Source organism: Eleginops maclovinus, chromosome 13 (genome assembly GCF_036324505.1).
Source record: "Eleginops maclovinus isolate JMC-PN-2008 ecotype Puerto Natales chromosome 13, JC_Emac_rtc_rv5, whole genome shotgun sequence".
Taxonomy (NCBI): domain Eukaryota; kingdom Metazoa; phylum Chordata; class Actinopteri; order Perciformes; family Eleginopidae; genus Eleginops; species Eleginops maclovinus.
The window spans coordinates 6,196,413-6,212,960 of record NC_086361.1 but is presented as its reverse complement, the minus strand read 5'-3'; the positions used below and the strand labels follow the sequence as shown (position 1 = coordinate 6,212,960).

Sequence of the window (16,548 nt, the reverse complement as noted above, 5' to 3'; positions counted from 1 at the left end):
AAAATCTACCGTATTATAAAACATTATGCTGATTTAATTGCAGATTTCAGGCTGATTTTTTGTTAGATTTTCAAGTAAAGATGTTCTGTTTGATTGATTATAACGCGATGATTTTATCTTTGATCAGAGTCTTTCTCTTCTCCAGATCCCCACCCAGACTCTCAGGTGCTGGAGGGGAAGGTGGGAGGCTCGGGCTGGCCAGGGGGATCAGAGCGTCGAGTGGGAATGTTCGGGGGGCAGCACCCCCGTCCCAGAGCCTTTTCCCAAAGTGCCGTGCACACCCTGGAGCAGAAGGAGAGAGAGAGCGAGCTGGAGAAGGTAGGCGGTTGTTAATCTGTAGCTCAAAGGCAGCAAAGAGACATGGGAGATTTAAGAATGTGTAGCAACATTTGGGATATAGGGTTCTAATTTAAACATAAAGCTATAGACATTTAAATGAATGTGCTTTAAATTGAGTCGAGTTTTATTCAAGCACTTAAAACTAGTTTATTCAATTAAAGAAAAAAAACAGAAATGAAAAGCAGCACTCAGCAATCCTCAAAAACACAGGGTTATTCCTTTGTGTACGTGAGCACCTACACACCGATAGGTGTGTGTGTTTATAGAAAGCAGACGTGTGTCCTTCACACTGCAAAGTCTTCTGGTTGAACTGACAGAAAGAGTTCAAATGGACTTTCTGAGTTCTTTGTGTGAGGGCTCCAGTTTATGCTGCTGAAGCTCTGGGGGAGCTCAGCCTCCAACTTCAAAGGTTCCACTTTCTACTTTTTTAGAGCCTTTGAAGGCTCTGTGGTGTTTGCTGCTGCGCTCGAAATCACAGAGGGATAGGCCCGCATGCTAGCTCTTTTGTTTTGAAGGCATTTGTTTAATGCTGCTGGCGAAGCCGTATGCATGCTTTGATAATATTACTTCTGTCTGAAGTATTTTTCTGATGTACTTGAAGGGTAACTTTAGGATTTTGCCACCAAGACTCTAGTTTGCTATGTGTTTGTTTATAAGTGGAAATTAGTTTTTTAAGGGGCACTATAATGCTCATTTTTCGGGTTCATATTTGTGTTGGGTCTCCTGGGACATGTCTCCATGCTTTAATGTTCAAAAAGCTCTTTATTCTTCTCATACTGCCTGTGCTACCTCTTTTCACCCTGAAGAAAATGGTTGAATGGTGGTGAGAATTGGAGGGAAGAGTGCTGGTTTCTTTAGAGGTACAGAAAGTGAAGCTTCATTTTCTCATACATTTTGAAAGTCATGGTTGTATATGTAGCTGTTTTGATGCGATGAAATTAAAGCGTGACTCTGTTAGACACCTATAATAACACCCTGAGCCTGCCACTGGCCTAAAACCCTTTTATAATGGCGTCCTTATTGCCCTGAGCAAGAACAATGCAGCTTACTCCATACTGAATCCATTTCATAGTTTTGTCCCCATTAGTGACTTTACCAGAAAAAAATGGTAAAGAAAAAGGGAGTTCCAGGTTGAAAAAGTTCCACGTTTTTCAACTGTAAGACTGTTACATTATTATTTTTTGTATTACTTTGTTATCAGGACGGTGCAAGTTCTTTTCGCCACCGGCCCCTCCCTCAGTCCATGTACCACGGCGAGGACGTGCCCAGCGACGATGAGCGTATGGTTATCTGTGAGGAAGAAGGAGACGATGATGTCATGGGTGAGTGAGATGATCAGCTAATGGTCTCGTGGTGGTTAAAGAGACTGTTGCGTAGTCACAAAGTCATAGTTTCAGTTCCCACAGCGATCAGTGTAACTTAAAAAAGGACAATGAACTTCAGCCTGAGTCAGAATGACTGTCTGCTGGGCCTCAGCGCCGGACGGTTAAATCGTGTTGGAATAAAGCATAACAATAGCACATAATTGCCAATTTGGCGGTGACACTGGCAGATTGAACGCACTGATTGCAAATGAAATCGCTTCAAGGGAGCTGTTGAAATGATATTGTGTGTTAAGTAGTTTTTTCTAAAATGTATTAACACTAACTGTGTCCCATCCTCAGATGACTCCTGTCCTGAAGGCTCCATTGATCTCAAGTGTAAAGAGAGAGTGACGGACAGCGATGAAGACGAGCCGGACGGACAGGTAGCTGCAGAGATCATCATATAACTCAAGTTACTTTCCACACTGGACCTCAATTTGAGCTAGACTTAATGTTTCTGGTCTGGTCACTATGTTACTGAAGAAAACAAAGTCAAATGGAGGGGCAGGGGGTGGAGTGTGTGGGAGAGAAACTCCCCCTGGAGGGAACTTTGGGATTTTATCGTGTGCAAAAAAACATTTAACACACTACAGGAAAGGGAAAACAACAAAAAGCATATTAGGAGCCCGTTAATGTTCTCTGTTGCCTTGCTTGTGACATAAATTATCTCTGTTTCTCCAAACTTTGGGTGTGCGGTTCACACTTAGCATGAATAAGTACCTTCTGTAATCCCACTTTAAACAATTGAGCTTGTAACTTCATGTTTTTTATGAAGAACAGAAAAACACTCCATAGTAAATCTCCTATCTTTGATCTCTCTCTCTCTCTCCTCCCTCCAGCATAACTTCCAGCCTCTTGCTCGCTCCTCTCTCCCTTCTTCCTCTCCCCCCATCCTAACCTCCGCCTCATCAAAAGAGAATGGAGAAGCAGGAACAGGTGGTGAAGAGGAGAGGAACAGAAAGAGAGGTGCAGACGGAGGAGAGGAGGGGAGCGAGGGAAGAGTCAAGAGAGAAGAAACATCAGCTGGAGAAAGAGGTGGTGTCTCCTCTCTGTCCATAGCAGACCCAACATCCAGCCCCCAGGCTCCCCTCGCTTTGGCCCATCAGGGTGTGACCCAGGTCCTGGGCGCCGTCCGTGTGGCTCCCCCGACGGTTACCGACGTGGTACGACCCATCACCAGCACGCCCATCCCCATCGCCAGCAAGCCGGTGGAAGGAGCCGCCACCCTCAGCTCCATGCCTCAGGACAAGAAAGCCACTCTCCTGATTAGAGGAGGAGGACTGCAGCAGCTGCCAATCACCACAGGGGGTGGGTACCTGTCCTCATCCCCCGGTCCACTCAGTGTCACTCCTATGGGGGGCCTGGTCACTAGCCTAGTTCTGGGAGGGTCCTTTCCCGTCGCCCAGCCAGTTAAGCTTCTCGCCACTCAGCAGCCGCACGCACAAACCCCCCTCCCCGTCCTGCAGCCCCATCTCCACCCCTCTGCCGCCACCTCCTCCCTGACATCCCCCGCCGTCCCCAAGCCGGTAGCGCAGATCCAGTACATCCTGCCTACCGAGACCCCCTCCCACCCTCAACTCACCCACCAGCAAATCCTCTCTCTGCCCACCAATGCCCCCTTGGCCAATGGCATGCACTCAGGGGCGGGACTCAGAGTTGCATCAGTCAGCCCTGGAATCAGAGGTGAGACAGAGAGCAACGATTGGCTGACAAAAAAACAACAAATCAGAGTTTTGACTTGTGTTTTTACCAAAAGCTGTATATAAAGATGGTCTTCGCTCCACTGTACAAAGTCTTGTTCTGACGGAATTTGGAGCCAGAGTTTGCGCAGTAATGATCGTAGAGCATGGAGCCACGGAATCAGGGTCCCGCCAAAATGAATCGCTAGCTTAGCACTACTGCTGCTTTTTTAGTGAGCAAACTAGCTGCTACGTTAGCAATATGTTAGCTGGTTGGATAAAGACGCACAAACTAACTATATCTTTATCAATACAATTACGATCAAATTTCCAGATGTCTTATTACATTCTGTAGACTCGGCATCGGTGTCTGAGAAGCCTCACATGTATGTCTGTTACTGATATTGCCACACAGCCCAGGCTAACCTTTCTGTAAATGGAAATGAAACTAAGCTATAGGTAGCGACATGGTCAGTGATACTACAAGACGACAAGTTCATGTACAGATTATTGTTTTAGAAACAGTCCTGGTTTTGGAGTGATAACTTGCTTCTCCTATCGCAATTGTTATTTAGATTGCAACTTCTAAAGTTTAGCTGTCAATACTGAAGTCTCAACCCATTTATATAGCATTTAATAACTAATTAAAACCAAATGTATCGTAAAAATGAATACTTGAACATAAATGTGATAAGAACTACCCAAAAAGCCGTATTTGTGGAAATCCTTTTTTTTAAAACAATTTTTGGGCAACCAGTGCCTTTTAATACAGTGACAGTGCAGTTCAGACACGGGGAGATAGAGGGGAAGATGCGCGGCAAAGGGACTCAGGCCGGATTCGAACCTGGGTCCACCGCATGGGGATCAAACCCCAGTATATGGTTGCCTGCTCTACCCACTGAGCTATACATTAGCCGTGGAAATCCTTTTTGAACTGTACCTTCTGATTTATTAGTTGAACTCATCTCCTATCAGCTAACATGGAGGGGGCGGGGATAAAGACTGCTGCAACCAGGGGGGAAATGAGATGCGCTGGCTTCAGTTTTAAGTAATGTCGTCCATCTTTATATACAGTTTAACGGGTCCACTGACAAATGTTCTTTTTGCTGAAGTTCCCTTATTAATCATCTCCTCCGGAAGCTCCTAAAATGGATTTGATTGGCTTACATAAATGGGAGATAAATGATTGACAGGAGAAATACTGTTGACATGAGTATGAGTGCCTGCCGCCCACCCGTGCCTTCATCACTCTTTATTCATACTGGAGCACATTGTATACTGTTCCCCCTCATTATCAGAGAGGAATTTCACTATATCAGCCTCTGAAATGCCGCCACCCACCCACCCGTCCCTCCTGTGCTGTCCTCACCTCACCCCTTTTGGCTCGATTCATCCGTTTCTCAGGCTGAGTGTTTTTAATTCCCTCTCTCCTTCTCACTCATTAGTTCAAACCCAGTCCCCGGTTATGCCGAGCAAGATGTTGGTTCCCATGGCAACAGCGAGATCAGGGTCTACTCCTCCTCATCCCTCCATTTCCCTGGTCGCTCCGCCTCTTCCTGTGCAGAACGGCGCCGTGACAGGAAACAAGGTGAGGGTGTCAACAGGTTCACTGAAGCAAGTGTCAACAGCGTAAAATATAAATAGATGCCTCCCTGTTTGCTGACAGGAAACAAGATAGTTCAATCCACAACGGCATCAGCAGCTTTGGGAACGAAGTGAATTAATGCTCATGTTTTACTGCCACCTGCTGCAATCTTTACCTACTTCTCGTTGGTCCGAATTGGAATTGAACTTATTGAACCAAAAATACCAAATGTTTGCTGGTAACAGCTTATGCAATGTAAGGATTTAATTCTCCTCGTATATATAAATATAAAGTGAATCATGTTGACATTTTTAGTGTTAAACCAAACACTTAACTTCCTGATTAATTCATTTAATCTCCTGAATGTATATACTTTATATTAGATATAGCAAAGCATAAAGTGCGCTGCTTTAATCATACTATGTCACTTGCCTTGTTTCTTGGTCTGGAATAGCTCTTTCTTGTATAGTTCTATCATCGGGCCCGTGCACATGGCGTCTTTTTTTTTCATTTATTCCAATTAGAACCGAGCGTTTGCCGCTTCCAGCCTCCTTTTTTGTACCGCTGTTCTGATCATTCCCAGTTAAAAATATTTTAACTTTCCAGAAAAGCAACTGTGACTTCACTTTAGAACTTGTGTGAAAATCTCGTTTTTGGCCTTCTATTTCTGTGTTTGTGCTGCTGCATCACCTGAACTCCACTCAAAAAGACCATCTATCTGAACCACTCTTTTTTCCTCATTACCTCGATAATTAATCTATTGATCAAACCAGTAAATGAAATGGAAGGAAGGAAACTGAAATATTTGGTAGATGTTGCTCTGCTGCTGTGCTGTGTTTTATTCAGGAGAGACCGTTGCTACAACAAAGTGATACACTTGTTCTGAAGACATAAAAGCACATTTGATATTTATAAGTTTGTCTCTCTGGATACATAACACATTCATGATTAAATATCAGATGTTTTATCTCTGAAGATTCTGAGGTGTATTTTGAGATTAGTTGATGAGAAAACCCTTTTGTTTATGTGTTCCCCTCTAAAGATCATCCAGATCGCTCCCATGCCTGTGGTACAGACCAGCGTTCACCCTAGCTGCGCAGCAGCTGTGCACTCAGGGAGCCCTTTTCCTGTTTCCGTGGCGACGGTGATGGCTCCTGGTGCAGCGCCCCCACAGACGGTGCTTCTGACCTCTCCACCCACCAGGTCACTAACACCTGATCACACCCACTTATATGCTTTTATTCTCCTTACCTAGGGCTGAGAGCTGGTTTAACAGCATTTAAAGACGCTGTGAGTCTCCATCTTTGCCAGGTCATTAAGGTTGTTATACTAAATGGAAAGGGAACACTTTGGACACATTTCACACTACCATTCTCCCTTTGAGCAATGTGAACTATACTACATAATATCAAAACTTTTTCAAAGTTCAGAAAGGTGGAGAAAAAAAAGATATAGCCATTTAGTCACACTGAAATTGAAAATAGGGGGTTTCCTTAAATCACTGTGACATAATTCATCTTCAGGTTTTAGTTTGTTGAAAAAAATAATAGAACGATGAATTTAAATTGGGCTTGTACATAAAAAACCCTATAATATAATATTTTCTGATACCAAATCTTAAGACCAAACAATGGATCAATCGAAAAATAAGCAATAATAAAAATGATTCAGAATTTGCTGAGCTAGTTTTTAAACTAAAAAAGTAATGAAAGTATACATTTGATCCCTCATGTTCCTCTCCTGTAACATTAGCTAACTTCAAAGTGCTTAAATGTTTCTCTAAATAAACTTTATGAACTCTTTATTATACTCCGCTGTATCTAGCTCGACACTCATCGGTCCTCTCTCTTTTAGGATCACATATGTCCAGTCAGGCCCAGGAGTTACCCCGGCAACATCCCAACAGGCCACTCCCCCTCATGGCTCTGCGTATCTCCAATCATCCCTGGCGACCCTGGGCTTCGCCACTATCGCCCCGGTCGGGCAAACCCTAGTTCAGCCGCCACTGTTAGCTCCAGCCCCACCCCTCAGCTGTCAATCACAGACCCCTCCAGCTCAGGCCTCTGCAACTGCTGGTCGTCAGGTAAAGAGGAGCAAATCAATGTGTCAGTACCGTAGTGTATCAGTGTCAAAAGAAGATAATAGTGTTCAATTTAATGCTTTTATTATACTTTCTATTTTAGTTTTCTTTTCAATTCAAAGGCTGAAGATTTTTCTTAATTCTGAAAATGTGTATAAATGAACAAAACCTTACTAAAAATATTCTGCTTCCAAGATTTTGAATTGAGTTATTAGCACATGCAGCTCCAAAGGGCAGCAGGATAAATATTATAAAGTTATAAATACATAAGTTTTGAAACTACTCAAATGAATGAAGAAATACTGTCTGTCACTTTTGACCTCTACACTCAGTTTTACATTTTGTAGCACCTGTTGTAAAAACAGAGGTTAATATTGAGCTATAAATATAAGTTGACTATTTCTAAGAATTCATATACAGTATTTGACTCTATTTCCACTTCTCACACTGCTTTAGATTGCCTTCTAATGCCTTGTTCACTGTTTGCCTGTTGCGCCTGTTTCGGAAGAAAATCTCTTATTTACTGACGTGCTTGCCTCTCCATCAGGTACTAACTGCCATCTACCCTGCACCCTCCGGGGCTCTGCCTGCCGGTGTGGTCTCTGTAGCCCCCGGGCTGCCTGCAGTAGCCGCCCCGGGCCAGGACGTGATGAACCCTTCCTCCCCTTTAGAGACGGGGTTGCAGGGTTCAGGGGTGGCGAGCCTTCAGCCCTACGGGGCAGAGGAGGTCAAGGTGAAGGTGGAGGTGAAGAGGGAGAACCTGCTGGATGGTCTGCCTGAAGATGGAGGACAGGAGTTCTCAAGCTCAGCAGCCAGCTCCTTTTTGGCTATTAATGAAACAACAGGTAACCCTCCACTGGCTGGTTTAGGGTTCAGGGTTCATTCCTCTGCAATATAGAAAAAATAACTAATTCAAACTATTTAGACTCACTGATCTGATCTGCCATATTACATGACATTAACTACATTATCAAAGACAAATATATTAAAATAAGGATTTGTACCAAACAAAGTTTTTTTATTAAGACTGTAGAATACCATTTTTTTATTTTACATATTTTGCTTTTACCAAATCCTGTACTAGTTGCGATTTCCATACAATTTAAATGAACGGTGTAGCCCTAATTGTGGAAATAAGATATCAAGGTATTTGTTTCAAAATACCTTGATTTCCTCAATATCACCAAGCCCCAATGGTGTTTAATTAGTGAGCTGTATAAGACACTATGTGGAGGTGTGTGGTATCTTTCTTCTACTTTTAAGGCAGATTTAATTAACAATGTTTTCATACCTTTGTTAAGCAGAATGTGTTGAATAGGTCGCTCTATTGTGAACAATACCGATTTATAGCAGTTAGAGTCTGTATTGGACTCTAATGAAATATCAGTTTTCACATCATCAAGATTGCAAAACATGTCGAAGATAAAATATAGTCTAAATTGTCAATTGTGGGAATACTGTTTTTTATTACATTGAATAAAAAAAAAGGCGCAATATCTTAAAATCATGGTCTGAAATGATCTGTATCTGTCCCAGTTAAAAAAGAGGAGGACTTCGGTCTGTACATCAAAGAAGAGAACCTCAGAGAGGAACACAGCATGGGCGACAGCAGCAAAGAGGTGAGAAATTAAGATAACCTTCTGTAGAAACTTCTCTAAGGACAACGACACAACTGTACAAGAATACTCTATGTATTTTTCTTGCTGGTTTTTAACCTTTTTTTCCCACAGCAAACCAGACTGTTCAATCATGAAGAACCTTTCTGAGCTTGAAACAATATGACATCCAACATGGCCATAATTAGTTGTCCCTAGCTAACAAAATGATTTATCCAAACAAAAAATATCCATCCCTCTTTTTCAAGTGAGGTGAACCCCCCCCCAAAAAGCATGATAGGGCCTCTTTAAACTCTCTCCCTCTCCTTCCAGGCTGGACCTCGCACCCCTCCTCCTCCACCCCCAGGTTTGGACCCCCCTCCCCCTCCCCCTGCGGAAAGAGAGTCCCCCTCTTCCTCAAAGAAGACCAAGTTCAGACCCCCGCCGCTCAAAAAGACACCTGACTCCCACGAAAAGTAAGTGGGGGAAAAAATGGCACTAGCAGGAATTAGTTGTTCCACTTTTCATTGAATCAAACATACAGTGAGTGCTCATGAATGAGGGATTGAGAAGTTAAGTGCTCTGTTACCACTTAAACCTAGCCTCGTCTTTGACTGTAAGACAAGCTTCTATTAAAGTCCGGAGCCTTCCTCTCTTATCAGACTGAAGTTATTGCTCTCGTGTAGTCCGTGCCAAAAGCTAAATAAAACAAAGTCTGCCTGCTCCTTCTGTCTTTCTGCTCGTGGTAAGACTTTGTTCTCTCTATTTTAACAGTTTTCACTTTCGCAAGCTGAGAGAGCTCATATAAGTAGCATATCTTAGTGTGTGAAGCAGCTTGAGGGTGACATGACAAACAGCCTGGACATGACTCTGATTTTCACACATTGTGGCACCTAGTCTTTTGACCAAACCTCCAACTCCACAAAATGATGGTGGAAACTCTTTGTGTACTGAATGTGAGTGGGCAGAGTGCTCACTCTTTATATTCTTTATTTAGACACTTGGAAAGTGGTTCAGGAAGCCACAAAGAAGAGAGAGCTCTGGCAGATTTAGCCCTGAGGCTTGTGGAATGTGCATCCATCCCTGGGTGTTTTAAACCGGGCTGGGCACTGACACCAGCGGCGTGTTCTCTGTGTGCAGGGTCTTGTCGGAGACGTACTTCGAGGAGCGTTTTGCTGAGCTTCCAGAGTTTAACCCAGAGGAAGTCCTTCCCTCACCCACTCTGCAGAGCCTGGCCACCTCACCGAGAGCCATCCTGGGGAGCTACCGCAGGAAGAGACGCAACTCCACCGGTGAGAAGCACAAAAAGGGTCTTTGATCCAATGTTGGAGGAAATACTCAGATCCTGAAGTAAAAGCGCTAAAACCACACCAAAAATACCAAACTTTCAGTAAAAGTCCTGCAATCCCAACCTTTTGGAAGTTAAAGTCTAGGTATGATTAGCAACATTTAAGTATCAAAAGTAAAAGCAGTCATTGAGCAGTAAAATGTTCCCTGTAAGGCCTTAACTATTATTTGTGATGCTTCTGGATTAATATTACATTACAGTACAGTACATGTCATTAAGCTGGCACTCGTTTCCAAAGCTACTTACATACTCTTTAATACCATAGACATGCCTACAGAGGTAATTAGGGTTAGTTATTTTGGGGACACTTTGGCATGCTGTGTGCACCAACTCGCCGCTTGGTATGGGCCCATTAACCACCTGAGCCACAGCCAAATTACTGCATGTGTATGATGTGTTGAAATGCTTTAGATGTTCTGGTTTGAATTGAATTGAATCTACAGCAGAGCATCATGTTCTATAAGGCCATCGTATAATTGTAGCTTTGTCTCTAAAAAGTATTTTATTCAGAAGAACAGCCTTTTTTCTGCTTTGTGACGTTGCACAGTTGATCCAAGAAGCTTTTGAATAGTTTATTTATCTCAAAAAGTAGGATCATTTTATAAACACATAGAGGAAAACTTCCTTCAGTTCATCACAAACATTAAACATCAAATATGTGGATATCACTGAACAGGAAGGGTGGAAGGAAGGAAATGTACTTAAGCTGTCAGACAAATGTAGTAGAGAAAAGAGTACTTATTATTATATTGCATTAAATGGATATACTCTTTTATTTTCTGCTCAAGTACAGTACTTAAGTGAATGTACCTCCCACCACTGCTTTGATTCAAATAAATTCTTCTAGTCATATATATAGTCAAATAAGTCACATTTTCAATAGCCCTTTTTATAACTCATTGATATATTTTCATCGCATTGCCTTTCTGCATCTTCCACTTCCATTGCTCCCTTTTTTTTAACCCTGCTTTATTCTAAATTTTTCTTTTCTTCCATATTCCCCTTCTCCATCCTCCACATGTCATGTGATCAGATCTGGAGGTGACAGCAGAAGAGCCCAGCTCCCCGAGGAGGAAGACCCGCTGTCTCTCCAGCTGCAGCTCGGAGCCCAACACCCCCAAGAGCGCCGCCAAGTGTGAGGGAGAAATCTTCACCTTTGACAGAGCAGGTACGGCAGGCGCATCAGGGGCAGCAGCTGCATCACAAGGTGCTTTGATACTGACATGATGTTTACCTTCTTCATGCAGGTACAGAAGGAGAGGATCTGCTTGGAGATCTGGACCGGGTCCCCTACTCGTCCCTGCGCAGAACTCTGGATCAGCGCCGGGCCCTGGTCATGCAGCTGTTTCAGGAACATGGCTTCTTTCCCTCAGGTAAACATAGATAGTACATGAAGTCACGGTCAAAACTCAGATGGAGATTAAATATTGTTAACTGTGCAGGCAAGATTTACCTTTACGTTCGGTCTGTTCCTTTACCCCTACTAAAACCGTGACAAATACAAACTCAGAAGAGCAAGAAACCTGCTGTACAGTTGTTACTAATTAGTACTGTTGCATTAGTCTCAATTGACCTAAACCTAAATAAATCCACACTTTGTTTCACATGATCAAAAATATATCATTGAAAAAGACAATTTTGCTAGGTTGACAAGACTCTTTGTAGCCTGTTCCTCCCATCTCAGGTTATCAGGATACTCACAATCAGAAACTGGTGTAGTGTAACACATACAGTATAATGAGTTTTCCTATGGTGCATACAAGAAAAGCACCAAGAAATAAAACAATTATAAAAAATTATGTAAAAAAAATAATATAATAATATTAAAATATAGTGAAATATTTAAATTAAATATAGATATACTAAAAAACACCTACAGTGTATTATTATACAATAGAATATGTGCAGTATTGGTGTAAAAAGTGGAAAGCTGTGCAGATATTAAAAGAGGTAGCTCTGTGTACAAATGTGCAAAATATTCTGAAGGTTGTCAAGGACTGAGTATTAAAATAAACAAGTTATTGTTGTTGTTTTGTGGAGTGTATTTTGTTACTTATAATATTTTGTTGTTAAACTCAGATATACCTGAATCATTGATATTTTAATGCAACGTAAAACTGCTCAAAATAAATAGATATTGCCATCAGTAGCAATTACAGCCTTGAAAAGAATATATAGTAATACTAGTACACTTTTTGTATTCACCATATACACAACAAATACATAATAGCAGTTGTAGGCATTAAAAAAGTATCAGGCTCCAGGCAACAATACTAATTAAATATGTACATAAAGAATAAGGAAGATGATGCAATTAAAAACAAAAAAATCATAAAATATTGCAAGATAAAATAATATAAATTAGGGAGAAATTACAAATAAATAAACTGAATATAAACTGGAATGTAGTAGATGTATTTGCATTATGTCACAGATCTATGAGTTTATATCCTACACTTTTTATAGCACCTGCTCTATTTCCTTCCAGCTCAGGCCACAGCTGCCTTCCAGGCACGTTACTCAGACACCTTCCCCTCCAAGGTGTGTCTGCAGCTGAAGATCCGTGAAGTCCGTCAGAAGATCATGCAGACAGCCACGCCCGGGACCCTGGAGCCCGGAGTGTTAGCGGGGTTAGCTGAAGTGAGCCCCACCCCAACCCACAGCTCCTCTTTCAATCAATCAGTGCGGGAGGAGGGAGGTGCGGAGCAGCAGGGAGACAAAGGCCGGAATCCCGAGGAGCCGAAAAGCGAAGGATCGTAAAGCGGTAGAGGATGACAAAGTTGAAAAATCCAGGAGAAGAGAGAGGAGTGTGTCATCCCCGCAGAATGTTCTTGTATGTGTTGAGTACTGTGAATGGCTCCAGCGGGATCCGTTCTTCTGGCACTAATCTCCACCAGACCTGGGCAGAAATACATTTTACTATGGTCACACATATTCAAACTACTCGAGGTGCGCTTGATTAGACTTTTTTATGATTTTTAAAAGCCTAAAAAGGGGACAAATCATTTGCAAGTCCTGACAAGTCATAGGCTTCTTGTAGTTTCCTTTTTTCCCCCTAAGTATCCAGAATATGTTCAGTTTGCCCAGGTCTGCTCTCAGCACATTTGTACAGTAGTTTTTAGTATGAAACACACACAAACACTGGTGCATATGTAATCTCCAGCATGCACATGATCCTACATACACACACATGCACACACACCCTTACCAAATCAGACTGTTACTCTTGGTCGGCAGTCCCCAGGAGCAGCCACCAAGGACCATGACACAAAAAGGCACTTATTGTGCAGATGCAGTTTGCTGTTGCCAGACAGCCAGCCAGCCCTCAGATGCCATTGACCTCCTTCTCGCCCTTCCACTCCTCAGCACAGTGGTTGGGACGCAAACACAACCCCAATGACCTCCACTGATATTCCACAGCCCCTCAATGCTGCAAGACAGACAGCACACACACACACACACACACACACACACACACACACACATACAGTACACATACACACACACGCAGTGCATGGACACATCTGTGCAGTGTGAGCACTCGTACACGAAATCGTCAACCCTGGTCTGACCAAGCCATTGGCCTGCACAGTTTTTTGTGATTGTAGTGAGAAGAGAAACTGACAGCATGAAATCTTTTCGCTCCTGGAAAACAGAGAGACGGCGGGAGTGCGATGTAGTATGACCAATCTTTGCACCTTCAGTTATTGCCATTATGAAAGACACAGTCCTCATTGGCAGGAGCTGATTATATATATTTGTCTGTATGTCTGTTGGGGTTCCTGTCCCCAAAAGCCTGTGTGAACAGGCACCGTAAAGAGATTATGTAAAGACTATTGGTTGTGAGGCTTTGAAGAATCCACGTTAAGTTCGACCGGCTCCCGACAGAGTGCAGAGAAAAAGACAGAAGATGAAGAAGAACCTGGAGGATGCTCATTGGACGGAAGATTCATATTCCACCTTTAGGAAGACTGATATTAATAGTGAATAAGGACATGACAAGCTTTCCAAAAGAGAGAAAAAAGTAGAAATTTAACCAAACTTCTCTGAATCTCCCAGTGGATATAATGTTGCTTTCTCTTGTTATCGTTGCCGTGGAAATAACCAGTTTTACCGTGGCCTGTTTTTCTCTTGTGGCTCTATTGTGTTTCTTCTCCGGCATAAAAAAAATCACAACAAAAAAAGAAAAACTCTGGACAAAGACAGGGGACATAATCAGTCTGCGCCCCCACCATTTTTAATTGTACCTGGGGCGGTTCTCACCCCCCCCCCTTTCCCCATATCTCTCCTCTTCAATTTCTCACCAGAGATAGAAGTGGGGGAGCAGGGGGCATTTGTCGTTTTGTAAAAACGTTGAAATCAGGTGTTTGCACAATTCGTGTGGCCCTTCTCGCCGCAAGTTAAATCAGGAAAGTATTGTTTTTAGAGATTGTTTTAGAAGTTGAAATAATAACCTTGTTCCGTATGTTATCCACCACCTTATTCCTCCTTACTCCCCTCCTCTCCTCCCCACTTTACCTCCCTTGACCCCTCAAGTGTTGTTAGAAAGTGCCCTTAAGCACTGGTCCCGGGTCAAGCGCTATGTAGCTCAGGATGGTTCTGGTTAGGGTTAGTTCAGGGAAAGCAGATCCTAGACCAGCCCTGGAGGGCAGTCTCTGGAGCACTCCCCTCTTCCCTCTCTTCTCGACACTTTATCCTTTCCCGTCAAATGGTGCAATAGGACATTTATTTTTTTGGAAATGGGTGGGTTATTTTGTTTTCAGGGGAAAGGCTCTGTGCCATAGATATTAAATCCAGTGCAGTCAGTCAGTGAGAGGAATGAGCTGTTGTGATACTGTCTTTAACTATGGTATAAAACAAAAAAAGAATCACGCAATTATTGTTATTGTCAAAGAGATAGAGAGTATAACTTACTAAAAGTCAAAGACAATTTTTGAATAGCACTTTTTGGCTCTTTGCTTCCTCGGTGAAGAGTGGGGGTAGTTATTATCATGGTATCTCTTTTATTTCTCTGTATACAGTTGGATGTGTGAAAAAATATATATACCGGTATTTCCATATATGTGCATTTAGGTCTGTGTGTGTGTGTGTGTGTGTGTGTGTGTGTGTGTGTGTGTGTGTGTGTGTGTGTGTGTGTGTGTGTGTGTGTGTGTGTGTGTGTGTGTGTGTGTGTGTGTGTGTGTGTGTGTGTGTTTTGGCACATGCGGGTAGTGTGTTAACACAACCGACCTCTTGTTCTTTCTCCACACTGCAAGATCATCAAAAGTATATTTTTCATTGTATTCTTCATTATATATTCTACAATAGATACAGTATTTTTATAGTCACCATGACTATTTTGTCCACCATCTTGACTGTTATCAAACCCAGTTGATTCAGGATATATATAAAATATATATTCAGGATACTATAAATAAATATATACACACAGGTAATAGAGGACTATCAATTTGGGGGTTAGGGCTTTAAAGTGTCCATCTGCATGCATGTGAAATCCCATGCACACATGCACACACCCACCAAGACATATGTGCATACACACACATGTATGTGTGTACACTGTATGATTGTGCTTAAAAATGAGCTGTCCTTACTTTGGAGAAGGAATTTTAGGATGAGCGATGTGAGTGTTATCTCAAGCAGGCATGTTGACCATGTGCAATATTTCTAAACAACAACAAAAAACTAAATATTGAAAATATTAAAGTTCTAACACAATGTCTTGTGTCCTTGATTTTTTTCAAATCCTTGAACTTTTTTATTGCAGTATGTATTTATGATCTATTTTCCCCCAAATGGCAGTGGAAACGAAGAAAAAAGTATCTGTTGACAAATGAAGAGGATTACCAGATGCAGTCACTTAACCCACCACTCAAGTCCCACAAATCCCAGGAACATACAGCGTGTACTGTACACTGACCTTAATCATGCTTCACAGTGTTAAGAGTGCTTATTAAGTAGCCTTTTAGAATGAGGTTATATTGGCATAAGAATGGTGTTCAAACCAAGCAGGACATATTATAATTTCACAGATAATATTGAAAAGGATTTGAAACGCACTTAAAAGCAAATAGTAGTTGAAGACATCACTTTTAGAAGAACAATCGGTGGATGAAACCCTCTTTATTGGCAAGACACATGCACACAGCAGAGCACAACCAGTGAAATGTGTCCTTAGCATTTAACCCATCATAACCTTCTAGATATTTACATTTCCAAAGTATTTCTTTCCATTTTTATTAATAGTTTCCAAGCAGTAAACGTACACAGATTTCCAAGATTACAAAGTACTTTATGGACCAGCTACACTAATCTGTAATGTAAAAAAATGTATCTGCACTGTAAGGATAAAGTGGAGTGTTAGCTTCATTTATTTATCTGATAAATTTGGACGTAACACTAAAATGTAATGCATTTCATTTTTATATGTTCTGTGAGCATAGCTCTATTCGTGGCCTACATCCACTGTTAAGTCATTTTAAATTTGTAGTTGTTTTGATTTGTTAAAGCCTGTGCAGGAAACTGGAGTAACAGCTACATCGAACTTCATCTCCCATG

General features: G+C 42.0%; 1 protein-coding gene across 2 annotated transcripts in view; it reads left to right on the top strand.

Moving 5' to 3' along the window:
* Positions 1-15,708, top strand: part of cica (capicua transcriptional repressor a) — a 36,469-nt gene extending 20,761 nt beyond the window's left edge. Inside the window, exons 9-22 of one of the 2 annotated variants that reach the window (XM_063899290.1) lie at positions 146-318; positions 1,541-1,661; positions 2,004-2,086; positions 2,543-3,011; positions 4,828-4,970; positions 6,010-6,170; positions 6,822-7,050; positions 7,595-7,892; positions 8,584-8,666; positions 8,976-9,118; positions 9,783-9,934; positions 11,024-11,158; positions 11,238-11,363; positions 12,479-15,708. In XM_063899290.1, coding sequence (XP_063755360.1) covers positions 146-318; positions 1,541-1,661; positions 2,004-2,086; positions 2,543-3,011; positions 4,828-4,970; positions 6,010-6,170; positions 6,822-7,050; positions 7,595-7,892; positions 8,584-8,666; positions 8,976-9,118; positions 9,783-9,934; positions 11,024-11,158; positions 11,238-11,363; positions 12,479-12,750 — 2,588 coding nt within the window. In that variant the 3' untranslated portion in view covers positions 12,751-15,708. Of the gene's footprint in view, positions 1-145; positions 319-1,540; positions 1,662-2,003; positions 2,087-2,542; positions 3,387-4,827; positions 4,971-6,009; positions 6,171-6,821; positions 7,051-7,594; positions 7,893-8,583; positions 8,667-8,975; positions 9,119-9,782; positions 9,935-11,023; positions 11,159-11,237; positions 11,364-12,478 lie in introns of both variants that reach the window. The other variant, XM_063899289.1, reaches the window with a different exon arrangement.
* Positions 15,709-16,548: the final 840 nt, after the last annotated feature.